Source organism: Budorcas taxicolor, chromosome 7 (assembly GCF_023091745.1).
Source record: "Budorcas taxicolor isolate Tak-1 chromosome 7, Takin1.1, whole genome shotgun sequence".
Classification (NCBI taxonomy): domain Eukaryota; kingdom Metazoa; phylum Chordata; class Mammalia; order Artiodactyla; family Bovidae; genus Budorcas; species Budorcas taxicolor.
The window spans coordinates 9,276,135-9,298,222 of record NC_068916.1 but is presented as its reverse complement, the minus strand read 5'-3'; the positions used below and the strand labels follow the sequence as shown (position 1 = coordinate 9,298,222).

General features: G+C 45.4%; 1 protein-coding gene across 1 annotated transcript; it reads left to right on the top strand.

Annotated features, from left to right (window-relative positions):
• The first annotated feature begins 292 nt into the window (after nucleotides 1-292).
• LOC128050497 (prostaglandin E2 omega-hydroxylase CYP4F21-like) lies at nucleotides 293-17,466 on the top strand. Its single transcript, XM_052642752.1, has 13 exons — nucleotides 293-354; nucleotides 839-1,037; nucleotides 2,982-3,126; nucleotides 5,900-5,953; nucleotides 6,046-6,173; nucleotides 10,078-10,199; nucleotides 10,985-11,255; nucleotides 12,112-12,178; nucleotides 13,934-14,063; nucleotides 16,321-16,454; nucleotides 16,550-16,614; nucleotides 16,797-16,879; nucleotides 17,292-17,466. Exons 1-13 carry the CDS (start codon nucleotides 293-295, stop codon nucleotides 17,464-17,466), a joined length of 1,635 nt encoding a protein of 544 aa, XP_052498712.1.
• The last annotated feature ends 4,622 nt before the right edge of the window (nucleotides 17,467-22,088 follow it).

Here is a 22,088-nt window from a genome sequence, read left to right as displayed (position 1 = left end):
GTATCACCAGGAGGTCAGAGAGTTCAGGTCTCCGAGCTCCCTGTTTCTGTCCCAAGAAGTGTTATGTGACACCCTCCTGGCCCAGGCGTGGAAAGGAGCCCTGGAAATGACTTCAGACAAGGCTGAGCTAGGCCCTGCTTGTGTGATACCTGAATGTTCATGCTTTTAGCTGCTACACTGTGCTTAGAGCCGCAGGTGTGGCTGCACACCTGGGAGCCCAGAGTCATCTTTACCTGCCCCACAGTTTTCCCATTTGGGATGTGATGAGTCCTGAGCATCCAGTGTACAAACTATGACCCTGAACTTGCTCACAGGCCTCACCCTTTATTTGGACAGCCTCCAGGTAAGGAGGAGGTAAGCAGGCAGCAAGGATTGGCTGGCTCAGTGTGGACACTGGCAGGTTTTTTCCTGGGTCAAGGTCAGAACAAGCCTTCCCAGGAGGAGCAGGGAAGTTGTGCAGGACAAGCTGCTCTTGGCAGAAGGTGACAGGCTGGGGGTAATGGGGCTGGGTGGCCTGGCCTGGGGTGGGAAAGGCCCCTGCTCTAGGCAGGGTGGCTCCAGGGAACGAGCTGGTCTGGGAGATGAGTGGATGTCAGTAGGTAACTAACACGCAAACATTCTGTGTCATACAGAATGTCCTTCTGTCTCTCTCTGTCTATGATTCCCTCTTAGAGCCCATGTCTGCCCATTTCTGAGCCTGTCTTGCCCCGTCCCCAGCGCTCACCCTGCCCTTCACTCCATTGCTCCTCTCACTCTATTCATCTCTGCCTCACAGCTCACCATCACTGCCTCTTCTTTCACCCTCAGGAGCTCACCCTTCACCCTGTTTACCCCATAGGATGCTGGAGCTGAGCCTATCCAGGCTGGGACTCGGGCCTGTGGCAGCCTCCCCGTGGCTGCTGCTGCTGTTGGTTGGGGCCTCCTGGATCCTGGCCCGTGTCCTGGCCTGGACCTACACCTTCTACAACAACTCTCGCCGCCTCCGATGTTTCCTGCAGCCCCCCAAACCCAACTGGTTCTTGGGTCACATGGACCTGGTGAGCGTGGGCAGTAGGATGGGTCTGGGGGATCAGGGTGGATGGACTTCCTGAGGTCAGGAATGGGGCTCAGGTTGGGGGTCGGGTCTAGGACAGCAGAGAAGCAAGGGAAGCCAGGGAGCCCCGTCTTCCTCACTCACTCATTCCTCTGCTCTGCCATCGAGACCTTCCCCACATACAGTCCTTCCAGCCCTAGTCTGTTTTGAGGTCCATTTCCTGCCTGACTTCCACACATTAGTGCATCTCTGAGGTCAGCCTTCACAGAGCCTGGTCTCCTGACCTCTCTAGTCTCCATGGTGACCTTGAGGTCTCCTCAAGGGTGCTGTCCAGGGTCTGGTCTGGTTGTGATCCATTTCCTGTGTCTTTTCATTCTGGGTTACAGCTGTCCCACAAGAACTGGCTATCAACTCCCCACCCCGACCTACAGGACCACAGCTTCCCATACCCTCTCTCTCCCAGGATCCCTTCTTCTAATCTTACCTTCTCTCCTCCCAAGATATCCCAATAGGCTCATTGCCCAACCAGGATAAAGTTCACTTCTTCTTTAAGAAGCCCTCTTAGACCTCCCCATCCTCTGTGCTTGCCAACTTTGTGCCCCAGACTTTGATCTTTGAATTCGTTCTGCTTATGATTGATTAAACCGTCAACTGTCCAATTATATATTAATCACCTTCCAGTTTGATACTAGTTCTAGGGAGCAGACACTAGAGTGCATACTCCAGGGCTGGCATACTGTAACCATGCAAAATAAATGTTTGGTTATCTAGGTGACAAACTTGCCATTACCCTCTTCTGTCAAGGTCAAAGGAATGAGTACCCAGCTATCCCCATCTAACAGCCCGGCTGAGAGATGAGAACATTTTTTCCTTCCTGTCTGGGATGAGAACTACAACTTGCGGGAGGACTTGACTGCAGTTTTCCTGTTTATTATGGCAAAGTTCAGAAGCCCAGAACAGGGGGCACTCCAAAGCTTGCTGTGTAGATTTCCTGAGAGTCTGGGTCTAGAAATGGTCTCTGCAAGCCCTGGAGGTAACAGGAATGTTATAAAATTATTGCAGTTCTGCTCTTCCCTCCAAGGGCTTGGCTGTGTGGTCTGGTCTTAATCACTTTTCTTTCCTGCGGCCCCTCTTGCTGTGTGACCCTGGCTGAGTCACTCTCTATCTCTGGACCAGTTCTCACCAAGTGCACTGAACCCTCACCTGAGGGCCTTGGGGAGAGGGGAACAAAGCCCCAAAGTAAAAGTGACTTATGTTCACCTGCCTAGAGCACCCGGAGCACCTTTGTCAAGCTTGCATGGAGCATCCTGATGGAGGTGACGCTTCTCTAGGAGCATCATCTTCTTCCCGTTGGGTTGCATATGGTGTCAGTTTCTTCATCTATCAGTGGCACGATTGAAAGTCGTATCCCGAGGTTGCAGAGGGATAGACAGACAGGATGCAGTCTGCACAGAGCCTAGCCAATAGAGAAGGTTTGTAGGTCTGAGTTGCTTTCTTGATTAATGTCTGTCCCTTGGGATCTGCCAGGGCTGGAAGGTCCCAGGTCTGGAAGGTCCCAGGTCCCTTTACCATGTAAGGAACTGGAGGTCACTTGGACCATCCAGATTACGAAAGGATGTGGGACCCAAACCTAGGGAGAAGTCCTGAGGCCACCCTGCATCCACAAACCTCCCCCATAGGGATCTCCTCCTGTAGGCACTCCTGGAACTGGGACCATTCCCAGGACATGAAAAATCTGACTTCTCAAGTCAAGGTCAACCTCCCTATGGGTAGAGAGCCTGTCTTTTGCCTGTGTCCTGTGGTACATCCTTGGGACTTGGAAATGCTCCATGTCCCTTCTGCTCCCAGAGAAGGAGGAAACAGAGGTTCTCTCCATCTGTACAGAATCTGACACACTGTCCACTGCGTGGCTCCATCTGGGAAGTGATGACTCTTCCCTTGCTTGCAGGTGCCCCCCACGGAGCAGGGCCTGATCTACTTCACTCAGATGGCGGCCAACTACCCCCGTGGATATCTGATCTGGTTTGGCCCCATTGTCCCAATGGTCATCTTCTGCCACCCTGACATGCTCCGGAGCATCACCAACGCCTCAGGTATCCAGGCAGAGCTTGTGGTGTTGGATGCTATGACACATTTGAGGGATTCCAACCCCTTCTTGCCTACATTTGATGTGGCCCCTACAGGATCATGGCCCCTCCTCCCCTCTCTGGCTCAGCCATTTCCTCCTTTCTTTCATATGTTCATCAGCCCCCATTTCACTGTCTCCTTCCTCACTCTGTTAACTGTACGCCACTCTGGTGCCCTGCTGAAAGATGTCCCCAATCTCAGGACTCAGATCTGGAACAGGATATCCCTGACCTGGTGCGGTTGGTCAGGAATTGGCTGGAGGGAGATGGGCTGTGGCAACCCAAGAAGAAGCAAGGTCCTCTGTTAGGGCACGCTGGAAGGCTTTCTGGAAGAGGAGGTGCTGGAACCGGGTCTGGAACAATGAACAGATATATTTGAAAGCAGAGGGTAGAGTGATGCAGTGGGCTTCCATAGCATCCCAGGCCCCGTGGCATGTCTGCCCTTAGTCTCACTCATCCCCAGATCCCCAGCAATGAAAGTTTATGTCTGGTGGATGATCTGGGCTGTATTTTTGTGACATCCATCTCTCCAATGGGTCGGTTTCTTGACCATATCCTGTGGCTCAGCCACTTCTAATTCAGGGCCTTCCTTCTCCAGTGCCCAGGAATCTCCCTGAGGAGACTCTACCTCATCCCACCCTGGCTCCCTAACTTTGTCCCTGGCCCCTCCCATCCACAGACAGACCAGGCAAGCAGGGGAATGGGCAGCTTCTGACAGAGATCTGGTTTCCGACACCAGAACGCTGAGTGACTCTGGGCAGGGCCCTAGCTCTCTCTGGCTGCTGCAGTTTCTTTCAGCTGTAGTGGTGGAAACTCAACCGTGTATGATCTATACAAAGAAAGAGTATCAGTTGACTGTAAACTCCAAGGAAGATGTCTTCAGGACAGCTGGATCTGGGTCTTAAAATGTCATCAGAAATCTGTTTTCATCGTTTAGTTCTGTGTTCATCTGTGATGGCTTCCCTCTTATCCTGGTAAGATTGAATCCTCCAAGCTCAACCCCCATAGAAAAGTGAACTCATTAAAACAGTTTTAGAAAAAATTGAAGGTTCCCTTTAATTTGCGTGGCTTGGGTCATAGGACCAATTCTCATGTTCCTGAGAGTCTGATTGCATATCTTGGCAGGCACAGGGTTACCTGAGCTATTGTTTTAGGGCTTAGAGCAGTTCAGTGGTTAAGAACTCAGACCCTGGATTCAGGCACACCTGGCTTCATGTGTCAGGCATAATATCTGTGTGACTGTGGGCAAGTCATTTCAATATTCAGAGCCTCAGTTTCCTTATCTGGAATATGGGGGTGGAAGAGAAGTGAGTTGAACATGGTGTTTGGGATCCACACAGGGAAAGACCCTTCCCTGCACCTGAAGGGGCATCCAACTGTCCTTTACGGAGGGTGTGGGGAAGGAGCCTGAGAAAGCGTGAGGACAGAGGAGCAGCTGCTGAAATCGATGCATAGCTTCCGGTGTGGCTCTCTGCCCTGCAGATCCTTCCCTCTGGCAGCCTAGAAGAGCTTGAATTAGGTCCTATTTGTTCCTCTCCAGATTCAGAGCTGGGAGGAAGGCCTCCTGTGCACACAGGGCCTGGCTGGCACCTATGGGGATGCAGCCTGCTGGTGGGTGGGGCCCTGGCGTGCAATCATCTACATCTTCCACCCCACCTGCATCAAGCCTGTGCTCTTGGCTCCAGGTAGATCCTTGGCCACAGCTTTTCCCCTGTCATGGTCTGTGTTGCCTCTAATTGGGCGGCTGACCGTGATGCAGACAGTGGGGTGTGTGGCCAGGGTACCACTGTCTCTCACTGCAGACTCCCACCTGCCTGACCTCCAGTCATGTCTGTGCAGCGTCTGCTGCATGGCTACATCTAGTCACATTTATGTATCCACGTGGATTCTGGTCACAACTGGTGTGTTATACCTGGTGCCACCTAGTATATTTTATGCCTGAGCTCAAAGATGTTCTCAGTCATGTCTGGAGCTCACCTGTGGCCAAGGACATTTGAGGCATCTAGGAGTCTCTCCTGTTCTTATCTGAAATGTCATTAGAGATTGTCTGGTTCTCCTGTTGATCACTCCTGGGCCACATGTGGGGTTTGCCTCAGGTCTGGGGCTCAGGGTCACTTTGAGAAATGCCTGAGACCTTGTGTGAATCCTGCCTGTTTGGGGTCTTAAGGTATGCCTGGCTCACACTTGATTCATGTCTGTGAGATCACTGTATTCAAGTCCTGTCTGGAGCCTGCCTGGGGCACCCTGGGAATAGGTCAGGTGGTCTTCAGGCCCATGGCAGAGCTGTGCATCATTTCAGGTTGTGTCATGCATGTTGGGGCCATGTCAGGGCATGGTAACACATGGGGCCATGTCAGATGTCTCAGGAGAGGTCCTCGTGCTGGGGCAGGCATGGTGTCCTTGGTCCCTGTAAAGGTGTTATGTAGAGGGCTGGGTTTTGCTTCCATGTCAGAATGTGTTGGACTCTGTAGGCTATGTCAAGGAATGCTGGGCATGTTGTGTCATTCTGGGGTGTGTCTAAGCACACTGAGTTGTGTCTATGGGCTCTGCCTTTGCTCTTCTCTGTGCCGCGGCCTGGTCTGGTCCCTTCTCCCCTCCCAGCTTCCTGTGCTCTTAGTCTCATTCTGCTATGTTGGGCTTGGAGAGGGAATGCAGATTCCTGACTGGAAGCCTCCACCCCTCATCAGAAGTCCTTCTCCTCTCCATCTACCTGGCCCCTGATTGTGTTTATTCATTTCAGCTGCCATTGCACCCAAGGACATGCTGTTCTATGGCACTCTAAAACCCTGGCTGGGTGAGTAACTGTGAGTGAAGGGGATTGGGGATGACTTTGGGGACCCAGGGGAAGGTCTTCCTTTGCTCACTCCCTGTGGCTCTCTCTGCTAGGGGATGGGCTCCTGGTGAGTGCTGGTGACAAGTGGAGCAGCCACCGTCGCATGCTGACACCCGCCTTCCACTTCAACATCCTGAAGCCCTATATGAAGATTTTCACGAAGAGCGCAGAGATCATGCATGTGAGTCTCTTGAACCCAGCGTTCCAGCTGGAATCTTGAGGATAACGGGGACTCAGGAACATCTTGTCTGGAATTCTGGATCTTCCAGTTGACTTTGAGGCCATTGTTCTCCCTTCTGAACCTTAGTTTCCTTGGCTGATAAATAAGTAAAACATGACCCTTGTTTTGCAAAGTGGTCAACATAATGTAATGGAGCCATGTTCCTGGCACACAGTAAGTGCTCAGAATGTGTTAGTTTCTCTTTTTCTTCACAGAAGCCTTGGAATCTTGAGACATATTTTAGGGAAATAATGAATGTTGTTTAGTAGTCATTCTGGAGTAACAAATCACTTACAAACAATAACACGAAGGTGAAAGTCACTCAGTTGTGTCTGACTCTTTGTGACTCCAGTCCATGGAGTTCTCCAGGCTCGAATACTGGAGTAGGTAGCCTTTCCCTTCTCCAGGGGATCTTCCCAACCCAGGGATTGGACCCAGGTCTCCCACATTGCAGGCGTATTCTTTACCAGCTGAGCCACGAGGGAAGCCCAAGAATACTGCAGTGGGTAGCCTATCCCTTCTTAGCTGATCTCGGATCATTTCACCCAGGTCAAATGGATTTCCTTTTATGTGATTCTCTCCCTTGAAGACATTTCAGGTTTGTTCACTGGCAGAAGCAATGTTCCAACAGACTGAGAAGAAACTGCAATGCCCTTTTATTTTTATTTTAGTTTTTAATTGGAGTTTAATTGCCTTACACAGTTGTGTCAGTTTCTGCCATACAGCAATGCTAATCAGTCATATATAGCAGCTTCCCCCTAGCTATCTATTTTACACATAATAGTAATATATACATCAACCTACTTTCTCAATTTGTTCCACCCCGTCTTCTCCCTGCTGTGTTCCAGAGTCTGTTCTCTATATCTGAATCTTCATTCCTGCCCTGCAATTAGGTTCATCAGTGCCATTTTTCTAGATCCCATGAAAAGTGAAAGTGTTAGTCTCTCAGTTGTGTCCAATTCTTTATGACCCCATGGACTGTAGCCCACAGGCTCCTCTGTCCATGGAACTCTCCAGGCAAGAACACTGGAGTGGGTTGCCATTCCCTTCTCCAGGGGTCTCCCTGATCCAGGGATTGTAACAGGCTCTAGATTTATCCACCTCAGTACAACTGATTCACATTTGTTCCTTTTGATGACTAAGTGCATTGTACCTATGTACCACAACTTCTTTATCCATTCATCTGTCAGTGGGCATCTAGGTTGTTTCCATATCCTGGCTATTGTAAATAGTGCAGCAATGAACAGTATATGTGACTTTTTGAACTATGATTTTCTCAAGATATTTGCTTAGTATTCCTGGTTTTCCTTTTGATGACTAAGTGCACTGTACCTATGCACCACAACTTCTTTATCCATTCATCTGTCAGTGGGCATCTAGGTTGTTTCCATATCCTGGCTATTGTAAATAGTGCAGCAATGAACATTAGGGTATATGTGACTTTTTGAACTATGATTTTCTCAAGATATTTGCTTAGTATTCCTGGTTTTAAAGAAATCTCTATACTGCTCTCCACAGTGGCTTGTATCAATTTATAGTCACACCAATAGCGCAAGAGGGTTTCCTTTTCTCCATATCCTCTCCAGCATTTATTGCTTGAGAATTTTTGATGATGGAAGTTCTAACTAGGGTGAGGTGATACCTCATTTTAGTTTTGATTTGCATTTCCCTAACAATGAGCAAGACTGATCACCTTCTTCGTGTGTTGATTGGCCACCTGTATGTCTTTGGAGAAATTTCTCTTGAGGGCCTCTGCCCTTTTTATGATTGTGTTGTTTGTTTTTCTGATATTGAGCTGCATGGGCTGCTTGTATATTTTGGAGATTAATCCTCTGTCAGTTTCTTTATTTGCAATTATTTTCTGCCATTCTGAGGGTTGTGTTTTCACATTATACCAGATGGACCTAATTGATATCTACAGGAAAACCCTTCCAAAAGCAACAGAATACATTTTTTTTTTCCCTCAAGTGCACATGTGACCCAGGATAGATCACATCTTGGGTCACAAATCAAGCCTTGGTAAATTTAAGAAAATTAAAGTTGTATCAAGCATTTTTTTCTGACCTTTATGCTATGTGGTTAGATATCAATTATAGGAAAAAAACACAAAAAACACAAACACACACACACAAAAAAACACCTAGAAACCAATGACACTGAAAACACAACTCAAAATCTATGGGATGCAGGAAAAACAGTTCTAAGAACTGCTTTTCAATCCTACCTCAAGAAACAAGAAAAATATCAAATAAGCAACCTAACATCACATCTAAAGCAAATAGAAAGGAAGAACAACAAACCCCCCAAGTTAGTGGAAGGAAAGAAGTCAGAGAGATTGGAGCTGAAATAAAAAATAAATGAAGAAAAAAGTGCCAAAGAGCAACAAAACTAAAGGTGTTTCTTTGAGAAGATAAATAAAATTGATAAACCATTAGCAAGACTTCTCAGGAAAGAAGAGGGAAGACTCAAACTGATAAAATTAGACTCGAAAAAGAAGTTACAACAGACAATGCAGAAATGCAATGCCTTTTGGGGTCTTGGTTTGGGGTACCCTGAAAGTGAAAGTCACTCAGTTGTGCCCAACTCTTTGTGACCACATGGACTATACTGTCCGTGGAATTCTCTAGGCCAGAATACTGGAGTAGGTAGCCTTTTCCTTCTCCAGGGGATCTTCCTAACCCAGGTCTCCCACACTGCAGGCAGATTCTTTACCAGTTGAGCCAGAAGGGAAGCCCAAGAATACAGGAGTTGGTAGCCTATCCCTTCTCCAGTTGATTTTCCTGACCCAGGAATCGAACCGGGGTCTCCTGCATTGCAGGTGGATTCTTTACCAAGTGAACTATCAGGGAAGCCTATGAGGCACCCTAGTCATCATTTTTCTCAGGTTACTGGCCAAAGCAGGTCCAAGGCCAACTCAGAATCAAAGGATGGTGAAATAAGCCCCATGCCCTATTATAATCTACTTAAAAATCACATTGCAAAGGGTATATATATATATATATATATATATATATATATATATATGGAATTGAAGAACTAAAGGAAGGAATTTTGTGAAGTGCTTGGGACTTTTCTATACTTGCAAATGGACAAGTAAGCTTGTTACTGTTTCATGGATTCTGCCATTAGACACAAGAGTCCTGAGTCACAGACAAAGGATAATTTATTACTCTTGGCTCAGTAAATGCCATGTGCTTCCTGTTGGTTTGTATTCTTCCTCCAAGTAATCAAATTCCATGAGGATGACACAGGTGGGCTTCAGCTGGTGCCTGCTCATGAAGTATGTTGTATTACAGTGGGGAGAACTACTAGGTTTAGGGACTCTATGACTTTTAGAACTAGAAGCAAGCCTGATATTTTTCCAGGAGGACACATTACCTCACTTCTCAAGGTTTTTTTTACTACAAACACAACTCTGAGAAATGGCCCAGGTAAAGAACATCAGGGTCTTCCAATTTTTTTAGTATACCAAGCAAGAATATGCTTGGTATACTAAAGGGATACTTGGGATACTTGGGATACTCAAGGCCCATGGAAGAACTTGGCCTTTCTCAACATAGGGGACAGTTTCCTAATCAGCTTTTAACAATGAAGATGATGAAAGCAAGATTTATTGAGCATTGGATTCATGTCATAAATTGATCAAGAATATATAGAGAGCAGGAGGCTGAGTGAGGATTTAAATTCAGTTCTCTTGACTTCCAGCAATGAGAACTTCACGTTCTGTAAGTAACAGCTTGCACTTCCACTTCCACTCAAGCCTGATGCTCCCTGGGGATGGTCCTGGAACCAAGAGGCAGGGTCTTAGGGTAGTCCACCCAGGTGGTTGTGAAGGGGCCCCAGCTCTGTCTCCTTCTCTGACTAGGCCAAGTGGGAGCGCCTGGTCACAGAGGGCCACACCCATCTGGACATGTTTGAACACATCAGCCTTCTGACCTTGGACAGTCTGCAGAAATGTGTCTTCAGTTTTGACAGCAATTGCCAAGAGTGAGTTTCATTGCTGGGCCTGGGAATATGAGTCATAGACTCAAGGTAGTAGATGGGGAGGGAGGACTGACCAGGGCAATTGGAAGGGCCTTCCTGGAGGAGGTGGCTCAGAGCTGGACAACCCAGGACAGGAAATGGAAAGAGAAGGAGCTCTCCTTCCAGGTAGGTAGAACCCTTTGATAAAGGGCAGGAGGGTAGGATGAGAAAAGTATGCGCAACAGTGAGGAGACACCATGAAAAAAAAAAACAGGTTGGAGGAATGAGAAGGTAATATCTTAAGGGAATTCTGAAGTCAGTCTAAGAAGATATGAACTTTATCTGAGGTTTCCTGGGAGCTATGGAAGGTGTTTGAGCACATGAAGGTCTTGGTTAAAGTTGAGCTTAGACATCTGACTCAAGAGAATCCAATAGTCTTGTAGACACTGGATGGTATTGACACTGGATGTAAGGAGACTAAGGAAGGGGCTGGGCCATTGACCAGCTGGGAAAGGATAAGGGCTGAGACAAGTGGACAGTATGGGGAAGGAGAAGGGGCAGATACTGAGAAAGAGAGAAAGGAGAGAAGCATGGTATCTAAGCTGTGCTCTGGGTGCCTGGGGCATGGAGGCAGCTCACTGAGACAGGATGTGGGTTGAGAAGAGTCTGAAGAGTCACATCTTCTGGCTCATCCCACACTGTATCTGTGGGTTATTTGTTCTAGGAGCCTCAGTTCCTGAAAGGAGGTAGACCCTGGCTTCTGGGCTTCAGGTTTTAAGTTGTTGCCTCCCTTATGCTCTCTTCCTCAGGAAGCCCAGCGAATATATCGCCGCCATCTTGGAGCTTAGTGCGCTTGTGTCAAAAAGAAACCAACAGATCTCCCTGTACATGGACTTCCTGTACTACCTAACCTCAGACGGGCAGCGCTTCCGCAAGGCCTGCCGCCTAGTGCACGACTTCACAGATGCTGTCATTCAGGAGCGGCGCCGCACTCTCCCCAAGGAGAATGTTGATGACTTCCTCAAGGCCAAGGCAAAGACCAAGACTTTGGACTTCATTGATGTGCTTCTGCTGACCAAGGTGGGTTCCTCTGGGATCTGAGTTCAAGAGGTAGAAGGGACTTTGACCTGATCAAAGAATTTGAATGGGATGCAGAGGGTCCTGGGGAGCCGTGGAAGGTGGTTGTAGAAGGGAGGGATGGGTCAGGGATGTTTTAGAGATGATCATGTGCAGTATAGCCTGTAGGGGACTGCTAAGTCTGAAACTGTGAAGGGCCTGTGATTTGACTCTAATGCAGACTGATAAGTCAGTCTACCACTGAGGTAGGCTCTACATGTATGTACAGAATCTACATATATATACGGAAGCCTGGAGCAAAGCAGCACATATATTTCTCATGGCCATACTAGTAGCTTGAGTAGAATTGTAGCTCTGGCTCCCCATTCCCAAATGCTTATGAGGGCACCATGCTTGGATCACAGTACAAGTACCTCTAGATTTTGACATTTGGAACTTATACAGGGCAATTGATACATCAGCCCCTTTATCCCTATGGAGAGAGGGAGAGGGACTGGAGGGAAGGTTATTCTGGAGCTTAAACAAATACTCTGGTGAGAAGGCAAATTCTACAGGTTCTATAGTTTTATAACCCAGGTTGTAACCCAGGTTGCCAGAAACTTTTTGCAGAAATCCCCTGTCATGTATAAACATGAAAATATTTTCAGATTACTGATTCCTCTCACCAGGGACAACACAGTAGAGAAAGATGTTAAGGAGGAGGCCTATGGAATATGGCCTCTAGTTACAGGCTGAGCAAAGGATTTCTAGAGCTTCAGGTTGGGATTGGGTTCCTATATACAGTTTTAGAGACTGTTTCACATTAGACTCAGGGGTCCTCAGAAATAATGGGATTCTGGGAATCTTGCTTTCTCTCTAGGACGAAGATGGGAAGGGATTGTCAGATGAAGATATCCGGGCTGAAGCTGACACCTTCATGTTTGAGGGTGAGGGTCCCAGTTTGGGGCTAGAGAAAGGAAGGGAACTTGCTGAATTGACCCTGGACTACCCCATCCCTCCCCATCCTCCCCATGGGCCTTAGTGCAAGAGAGCTGTCTACCGGGGTCCAGCCCCGGTTGGATCCAGGGTATCTGAAGCGTGGACGGCTAGGAGAGGGAGATATATAGATTTAGAGAGAGATAAGGAAAGAATTTGCAGTTAAGAGAATAGAGGAGAGAAAGAGGCTTATATTCCTTGGTTTACACAGAAAGTCAATAACAGTCTTGAGACAAGAGACTTGTACCATTTACATAGGCCGCAGGTGCCCTCTCAGTCTCCCGAGGGGGTGAAGACGCAGGGCGCTTTCCCGTTCAGGTCTTAGAAGCCCAGGCAAATAAGTAAACACGGCTGACCTCTGTGGTCCAGATGGGAATCAGCCTGAAAAGGAGAGTAAAAAGAAAAGATGACACGGGGAAACCAGGCTTTTGTGGAACTGGTCCTGGTTTGTCTCTTTATTTTTCAGGGAAGCTTTTATACTTTAAGTTGTACATAGAGATAAATGTAAGAAGCAGAGTCATGCAGGGTCAGCTGCTCTGACCCTTATCTAAAGACAGAGTGTTCTTTGCATATCTTTGTTCTTTGTCTTACGTTTGTTTACTATATCTTCTGGTCTGGAGATCGATTAACATTTTATGGCCCCATCTTTCTTTCTATTGATAAAGGTTAATCAATCAGAAAACTTGTCTTCCCTTAAGATCTACTTAGTCTTAAGATAGTGATAAAGTTACATTCTTACATAGCAAGGATACAACGATTTATAATAAAGAAAGGGAAGTACAGTGATTTATAACAAAGAGAAAATTCATTAACTCAAAAGTCTAGTATTGTTAACATCAAAACTACTATATTTCTTTTTCTACATTCCAATTACATTGATTAACATACTCCCAGGTGCCTAAGGATATGGAGGCCTGGTGGCAATGATTAACTCAGCAATGAAACCCTTAACCAACATGATTTTTATCTTTAGAAAAACCCTATGCTAACTAAGACTTTCAAAATACTCCAAACTCTCTGTGCTGTTTATGGTTAAGAGGTTGTAAACAATCATGTGCATAGTAGCAGGAGTGTGGATAAACCTGTCACACAAGCTAGACTGCCAGCAGAGAGGTTTGAGCTGAGACACTTCTTTTATAACTGGAGCTCTAATTTAATTTTCCAGAGAAAGGTGGTCAGGGATAGCCCCTGTTAATGTCAGAAGAGTGTAGTATAACAGACAGATTTTGGTTTCAGGGGTAGATGCTCAAGCAGATCTAGGGGACCCCTTGAGTCTTGATCTGCCTTGCCCATCAGGCCTCTTCCACATAACCTTGTCGTGGGTGGGGTCGGGGAGTCCCTCGAGTCCTGACCTGCCTTTGCCCATCAGGCCTCTTCCTCATGACCTTTGCCATGGGTGGGATCTCCTGTGCTGGCTCCCAGCAGCTGTCCATGCTCTAGTACTGAAGTAACCCAGAGACCCAAGTGGTTCTGGATGCCCCTCAGGCCATGATGCCACAGCCAGTGGCCTCTCCTGAGTCCTACACAACCTTGCAAAACACTCAGAATACAAGGAAAGGGCAGAGTCTCTCTATCCCAGGGACTTGGTGTGTGGACCCTGGGCTACCTCATCCCTACCAATTTCCCCATGGTCCTTACTGTGAGGGTGCTGTTCACTTTTGGTGCTGAAGTATCCCAGAGGTGAAGTCTTTCTGGATGCTACTCAGGCCATGACACCACAGCCAGTGGTCTCTCCTGGATCCTGTACAACCTTGCAAAGCACCCAGAATACCAGGAGCGCTGCCGGCAAGAAGTGCAAGACCTTCTGAGGGACCGTGAGTCTAAAGAGATTGAATGGTGAGTTCAAGACCTCATGGCCTTTTTTTGAACCCCTCTCCTTGGCTCTGCTCCCTGGTTGGGGCAGAGAGAAAATCTTTTTGTTGATTCTTTCACTTAGTGGGAATAGGAACAGAGCCCAGAGGCAAGATCTAGTACTCAGCATGTATAGCAGGGCAAACTGGCTCTTGGGACAAAAATTTGGATTCTGAGATAATTTGCAACAATGTGTGAGGACAGATGATGACACTTGGCACAAATTCAGTAAGTGAACTTCCCCTCCACTCCCTTAATTTTCTCTCTGAAATCACATGTTTTCAAACATCTTTACTCTGTGTTTCCTCATCTCCTTCCCCCTCTAGTTCCTCATATTATTTAGTCCAGGATTCAGAAGGATCATCGAGGGAATAAAGTATTAAACTCTTGTCCAGGGACACCTGCATCTTTCTCCACCTCGTCCCCATTTAGTAAACACTGCCACCCTGTTTCCCTATCCCCAGTTCTATGCCATCTCCAGTTCTTTCCAGCTTCTTTGTTGTCCTGGAGATTCAGGAAGGTCCCAGATGCCCCCCAGTCTTTGCCTTCCAGGAGCTCCTAGCCTGGTGAAGAGGGAGGGAGAAGAGAGAGAGAAAGGAAGGATGGAGAGAGGTGGTTGTTGTGAATATATAATTGACCTGTGGGAAGCATAATATTAATACACAGTATCCCAGAGCATGAAGCGGATATCCATTTTTGGAAATCCAAGTAATCTCCAGGCTTTTAATGGAGCCTACAATTTTAGCATAAAGATAATACTCACATGTTGTTAAATTAACCCTTAGATACCCTTGTTGTTATGGTAAACCATATGCCTATCTGGATTGAAAAATATTTATAAGTTTATTTGGACAGAACACATTCACATTTCTTGATAAGTTGAATTCAGATGCTTTATATCATGGAGATGGGAATGGCAACCCACTTCAATATTCTTGCCCGAGAATTCCATGGACAGAGGAAGCTGGCAAACTGCAGTCCATGGAGTCTCACAGTCGGACACAACTGAGATACCAACACACACACACTTTGTATCATCATCATCTTTTCTTTTATTATCTCTTCTGACTGCTATTTCTAATAGAAAAACTAATAATTTATGGATAAAGCTTTCTTGTCCATAGCAAACAACAGCAAATGCTAAATATTTAGTCTCTTATCATTAGGAAAAATAAAGGTTGTTTAATAAAACCTCTGGGTCAACTAGGGATGTATATGGAGAAAAGTTAATTCATCCTGCTTCTTGTGCCTTATAAGAAAATAACATCCACAAGAATCAAAGATTTAAATGAAAAATAAAGAAGTCTTAAAGTCTGTAGGATAAACCATGAAAAATTATTTTCTAGCTCCAGAGTGTGGAAAGCCCTGTTTTTGACACAAATTCCAAGAGATGTATAAGACATTGGTTTACGTTACTTGAAATGAACAGTAGTGTGTATGGTATTCAGTATGCTACTATATAATTTATTTTTTAATGCAAAAAGTTACCTCTGAAAGGATACATAAAAAATAATCACTAGGAAAACTGTGGAGGGAAGTGAGTGCTGTTGGACCATATGGAGTTTGTCTTGAAGTTTTCCAGTTTTGAGCTAGTTAACTGTATCAGCTATGAAGAATTTAAATAACCACACAGAAAGGGGGAGATTAAAAAAAAAAAAGAATTCAGCCCCCACTTACTGGATCTTGTCTTCAATGTTTATAAAAGTTTTCCAGTGAATTCACTTGTTTTCTAAATATAAAATCACTATCTGCAAAAAATGACACATTTACCCCACATTTCAAATGGCATTACTCTCCTCTCCCACCTCATAAGTGTATTAGCTAGAATCTCTAGTCCTGTAGTTACAGAAGAGTAAACATTGAATCTTTTTCTTACTCATTTGTCTTCTGACTTTGTGGTCTTGCCATAAAAATGTTTTATGTTTACAAAAATGTAAAAGTTTTTATAATTGTCTTTTAGGTGAATTGTTCAGAAAATCTAAAAATATCTGGCTAAGTTTCTTCTAGTACTTTTTTGATGCTGCATTTCTTCCTTCCTTCCTTCTTTCTTTCTTAAAACTTATACTGAGTCATGATGGTCAAAGAAAGAGCTGTCTATATTTATGTATATGACTTAATCAATTTGGAGATAGTTTATCCACCTGTGATTTTTTTTTAGGAAGAAGGATCTTAAGGAACAGTCAAAGGGCTGAGGAGTGTCTCTGTTTTTGTTCCCTGGATAATTGTCATGAGGTTTCCATAGGGATGACCTGGCCCAGTTGCCCTTCCTGACCATGTGCATCAAGGAGAGTCTGCGGTTGCACCCCCCAGTTACCAGCATCTCCCGCCGCTGTACCCAGGACATTGTGCTCCCAGATGGCCGGGTCGTCCCCAAAGGTGCCCACAATGACTAGGGGAGGAGGTTCCCGGTCAGAAAGGGGGCCAGTAAGGCAGGGAGGAACTAGTCCTGACTGGTCCCTCCTGTTCCACAGGTGTTGTCTGCCTCATTGATATTTTCGGGACCCACCACAACCCATCTGTGTGGCCAGACCCTGAGGTGATGCCTCCCCCACACCCTACCTCCATCATCTTTGTCCATTTCCCTTTGGAGACCCAAGGAGGGCACAGAGTTCTGGCAAATCAGACATCACTCCCTCCCTATTATAAACACATTTGCCTTTCCAAGGATGGACGTCCTGGGAGATACCACCCAGCAACCCTGTCTTGTCTTGCCCCCAGATCTATGACCCCTTCCGCTTCGACCCAGAAAACATCAAAGGGAGGTCACCTCTGGCTTTTATTCCCTTCTCAGCAGGTCCCAGGTGAGGACATTGGGCATTTGAGGTGGGAATGCGGTGGTGGGGGTGGCAGCATCTGGGACTGAGATTCCACGCATGACTGTCAGGCAGTGGGGTGGGAAAAATGAAGATAGTCAGAGTTCTGGCTTTCCTTCCCTCCCCTGCCCTGGAGGTGACAGATAGACGTTTGGGGAATGGAGGTGGGCCCAAGGAGGGGCCTGCCATGTGCTGAGAGCCCTTTCCTTCCTGCATCTGTGTTCAGAACTGGGATCTGGACCAGGCCCAGGGGATATGCAAACCCATGTCAGGGGGCCCAGGCATTGTTCGACTTCTCTGTCTCTACAGATGGGGATGGGGGTTGTGGGCCAGATTTCCAGCTTGATGAGGCTGGGATGAAGGTCCAGGGAGTAGTCAGAGCCACCACTCCTGCCTGCAGGAACTGCATTGGGCAGACCTTCGCCATGACTGAGATGAAAGTGATCTTGGCGTTCACCTTGCTGCGCTTCCGCGTTCTGCCGGATAAGGAGCCATGCCGGAAGCCAGAGCTTATCCTGCGCACTGAGGGCGGACTCTGGCTGCGGGTGGAGCCGCTGAGCGCAGGCCAGCAATGACCCAGCACCTTCTCTCCTGGGATCCTCCCTGACGCTAGACACCTCAAGTGGCAGATTGGAAATCAAAATTCGTGGTCACCTCTGCCCTAGTCTCATCAAGAAGACAGCAAGTAGCACATAGGGTCTGCTAGGTTCCAGGCAGGTGGGGGTTGCTGTAAACCTGTTGGCCTTTAGCAGGGTGGCTCAGAGGGGAACCTGGATCCCAAGTATAAGACTACTCATTAAGGAAGTCCAACTGCTTGATGCAGAGAGGGTCAGATGACCTTGGACTTGCTCCCTGCCATAGTAATGTAAAGGTCACCGTCCCAGTCTGCCATTTACTAGTTGTTTGGCTTAAGAAAATTGTTTACCTCTCAGTTCCTTTATTACATAATTGTAGCCACTTTACTGGGCTGTTGGGGAGACTGAATAAACAAACATATGCAAAATGACTGGCTCAGTATGTAGTAAGCATTAGTAATCAATAAGGGCTCATTTCCTCACTTCTTTCTGCATCGCTTTCATAAATTTGAAACATGTATCAGTTCAGTTCAGTTCAGTCGCTCAGTCGTGTCCGACTCTTTGCGACCTCATGAATGGCAGCACGCCAGGCCTCCCTGTCCATCACCATCTCCCGGAGTTCACTGAGACTCATGTTCATCGAGTCCGTGATGCCATCCAGCCATCTCATCCTTGGTCATCCCCTTCTCCTCCTGCCCCCAATCCCTCCCAGCATCAGAGTCTTTTCCAATGAGTCAACTCTTCGCATGAAGTGGCCAAAGAACTGGAGTTTCAGCTTTAGCATCATTGCTTCCAAAGAAATCCCAGGGCTGATCTCCTTCAGAATGGACTGGTTGGATCTCCTTGCAGTCCAAGGGACTCTCAAGAGTCTTCTCCAACACCACAGTTCAAACGCATCAATTCTTCGGCGCTCAGCCTTCTTCACAGTCTAACTCTCACATCCATATACATGACCACAGGGAAAACCATAGTATACTATCATGTAAGAAACGAATTGCCAGACTAGATTCGATACAGGATACAGGATGCTTGGGGCTGGTGCACTGAGATGACCCAGAGAGATGATATGGGGAAGGAGGTGGGAGGGGGGTTCAGGATTGGGAACTCATGTACACCCGTGGTGGATTCATGTCAATGTATAGCAAAACCAATACAGTATTATAAAGTAAAATAAAAAAATTTTAATTAAAAAAAAGCCTTAAAAAATAAAATATTTTAAAGTCATCATAGGTATACTTAAATTTGGGGACATGTGGAAACCTGCTGCTTCAGAAGACTATCATTAGAAGGTTCAGCAACTTCAAAATTCCCATAGTTACATCTATTGCAATTTCAAAGGGCCTTGCTGTGACATTGACCTGAATTTGGGAACTGAAAAAAATTTTTTTTCCTATCATAGAGTCATGACCCAGGATTTCATTTTTATCTGGATGTTTTAGGGAGTGGAGGCCAAGTGGGTGAAGTGGATGGGGCAGGAGTGGGGCCACTTCCTTCAGCACTCAGGACAGTAGCTGCCCCAGGACTAACCCCACTCAGGTTGCAGGGATAGAGTCTTAGTCTCAGACTCTTTCAGGAGCCAGAGGACTTAATGGTTGCAAAATAAGAAAGATACCCTATATTGCAAAATGAGTAAATGTTTAACATATTCTAAGCTGGAATTAAGATTGCCAGGAGAAATATCAATAACCTCATATATGCAGATGACACCACCCTTATGGCAGAAAGCGAAGAACTAAAGAGCCTCTTGATGAAAGTGAAAGAGGAGAGTGAAAAAGTTGGCTTAAAACTCAACATTCAGAAAACTAAGATCGTGGCATCGGTCCCATCACTTCATGACAAATAGATGGGGAAACAGTGGAAACAGTGGCTGACTTTATTTTTTGGGGGGCTCCAAAATCCCTGCAGATGGTGACTGCAGCCATGAAATTAAAAGACACTTACTCCTTGGAAGGAAAGTTATGACCAACTTAGACAGCATATTAAAAGGCAGAGACATTGATTTACCAACAAAGGTCCATCTCGTCAAGGCTATGGTTTTTCCAGTAGTCATGTATGGATGTGAAAGTTGGACTATAAAGAAAGCTGAGTGCAGAAGAATTGATGCTTTTGAACTGTGGTGTTGGAGAAGACCCTTGAGAGTCCCTTGGACTGCAGGGAGATCCAATCAGTCCATCCTAAAGGAGATCAGTTCTGAATGTTCATTGGAAGGACTGATGTTGAAGCTGAAATTTCAGTATTTTCACCACCTGATGCAAAGAACTGACTCATTTGCAAAGACCCTGATGCTGGGAAAGATTGAAGGCAGGAGGAGAAGGGGACAACTGAGGATGAGATAGTTGGATGGCATCACTGACTCAATGGAGATGAGTTTGAGTAGACTCTGGGAGTTGATGATGGACAGAGAGTCCTGGTGTGCTGCAGTCCATGGGGTTGCAAAGAGTTGGACACGACTGAGCACCTGAACGAAAGCTGAAAATTACAGTTGCTTTTCTTTCCCTTCAGAGTTGTTATTGAAGATGTCTATCTTTTACCCTAAATGATACCTTGTCATAGAAGAAAATACAAATAAGAATAAAAGAAATAAAAGTAATATCATTAATCCAAACATGTTAAAGTAATCACCATTCATATTCTCTCACACATACTGCCAAGTTTTCATTATATTGATATTTGAAATTATACCAGTAAAAATTTGACTTTCCATGTGAATGTATTACATTTACATTATGTAATCTTTTTTTTAAAAAGTGTTGTTTCACTGACTACCAAGCATATTGAAGCTGAAACTCCAATACTTTGGCCACCTGATGCAAAGAATGACTCATTTGAAAAGACCCTGATGCTGGGAAAGATTGAAGGGGGGAGGAGAAGGGGACAACAGAGGATGAGATGATTGGATGGCATCACCAACTCAATGGACATGAGTTTGAGTAAACTCCAGGAGTTGGTGATGGACAGGGAGGCCTGGCGTGCTGCAGTTCATGGGGTTGCAAACAGTCCGACACGACTGAGCGACTGAACTGAACTGAACCAAACACGTGGAAAGATGCTCTACGCCATTAGTCACTAGGGAAATACAAGTCAATGCCACCATGTGATACGACTTCACACTCACCAGGATGGCAAGAATATAAAACAGCGGAAAATAGCAAGTGTTGGTGAAGATGCAGGATAGTTGGAATAATTGTTGTATAATCCTATTGTATAATAGTTGTATAATCCTCAAACATTGCTGTTGGGAATATAAAATAGTGCAACCATTGTAGAAAATAATCTGATATTTTTCAGTAAAAAACCCTACAATTATTATATGATCCAGCCATTCCATGCCTAGGTATCTACCCCAAAGAATTGGAAACAGGTACTTGTATGTAGCTCTTTGTAGAGGCACTATCCACAATTGCCAGAAGTTAGATATTTGGGAAACAATCCAGGTATCCTTTAATAGATGAATGGATAAATAAAATGAGATATATCCATAATAAAGAATATTATTGGGTCATAAAAAGGAATGAAGCACTGATACATGCTGCAACATGAATTGACTTTGAAAGCATCATGCTAAGTGAAAGGAGCAAGACAAAAAAAGGTCATATATTGTATGATTTCATTTATATGAAATGTCCAAAATAGGCAAATCCATAAAGATAGATCCAGTGGATGGGTGGAGGGTGGAGGAGGAAATAGACAGTGACTGCTAGTGGTACAGATCTTCTTTCAAGTGATGAAAATATCTTGAAACCAGAGGAGAGGTGGTGGTTTCACAAAACTGTGAATGTACTAGATGCATGAAGTTGAATGTGAACACTTCATAATGGTCAAATGGTGAATTTTATCTTATATGAATTTTGCCTCAAGAAAAAAATTCTTTTATCATACATGTTTTCCTTGTTCATCTGAGTTTTTCATATAATAATATATGTTGTGAACATCCTTCCACAGCATACAATCAACATCTTAGGGATCTTTAAAATCTGTTGTGTCAAGTATTCAAGTCACTTTATTTTTGTGAGTGGCATTATGCTAGGAAATAATTTAGTTTGGCTCACTTTGTAAGAATTCTCTTTATGCACTTTGATAGCTTGAGATATCACAACCAATTTCAAACTGAGTTACTCTTAATCACATTCTCTGGGTGTAGAAAATTCATTTCTGTAGCAATAGATACCTTCCCCTTGGTATATCTTAAACTCTTAGAGATGGGAGTACCAGACCATATTACCTGTCTCCCAAGAAACCTGTACGCCAATGAAGAAGCAACATAACTGTTGCTTCTAACGAATCTTTTATGGAACAACTGACTGGTTCAGGATTGAGAAAAGAGTATGACAAGGATGTTTATTGTCACCTTGTTTATTTAACTTATATGTAGAGCACATCATGAGAAATGCTGTGCTATATGAATTACAAGCTGGAATCAATATTGCCAGGAGAAATATCAACGGCCTCAGATATGAGGATGATACCACTGTAATGGCAGAAAGCAAAGAGGAACTAAAGAACCTCTTGATGAAGGTGAAAGAGGAGAGTGAAAAATCTGACTTAAAACTAAATATTAAAAAAGCTAAGATCATGGTACCCAGCCCCATCACTTCCTGGTAAATAGATGGGGAAAATGTGGG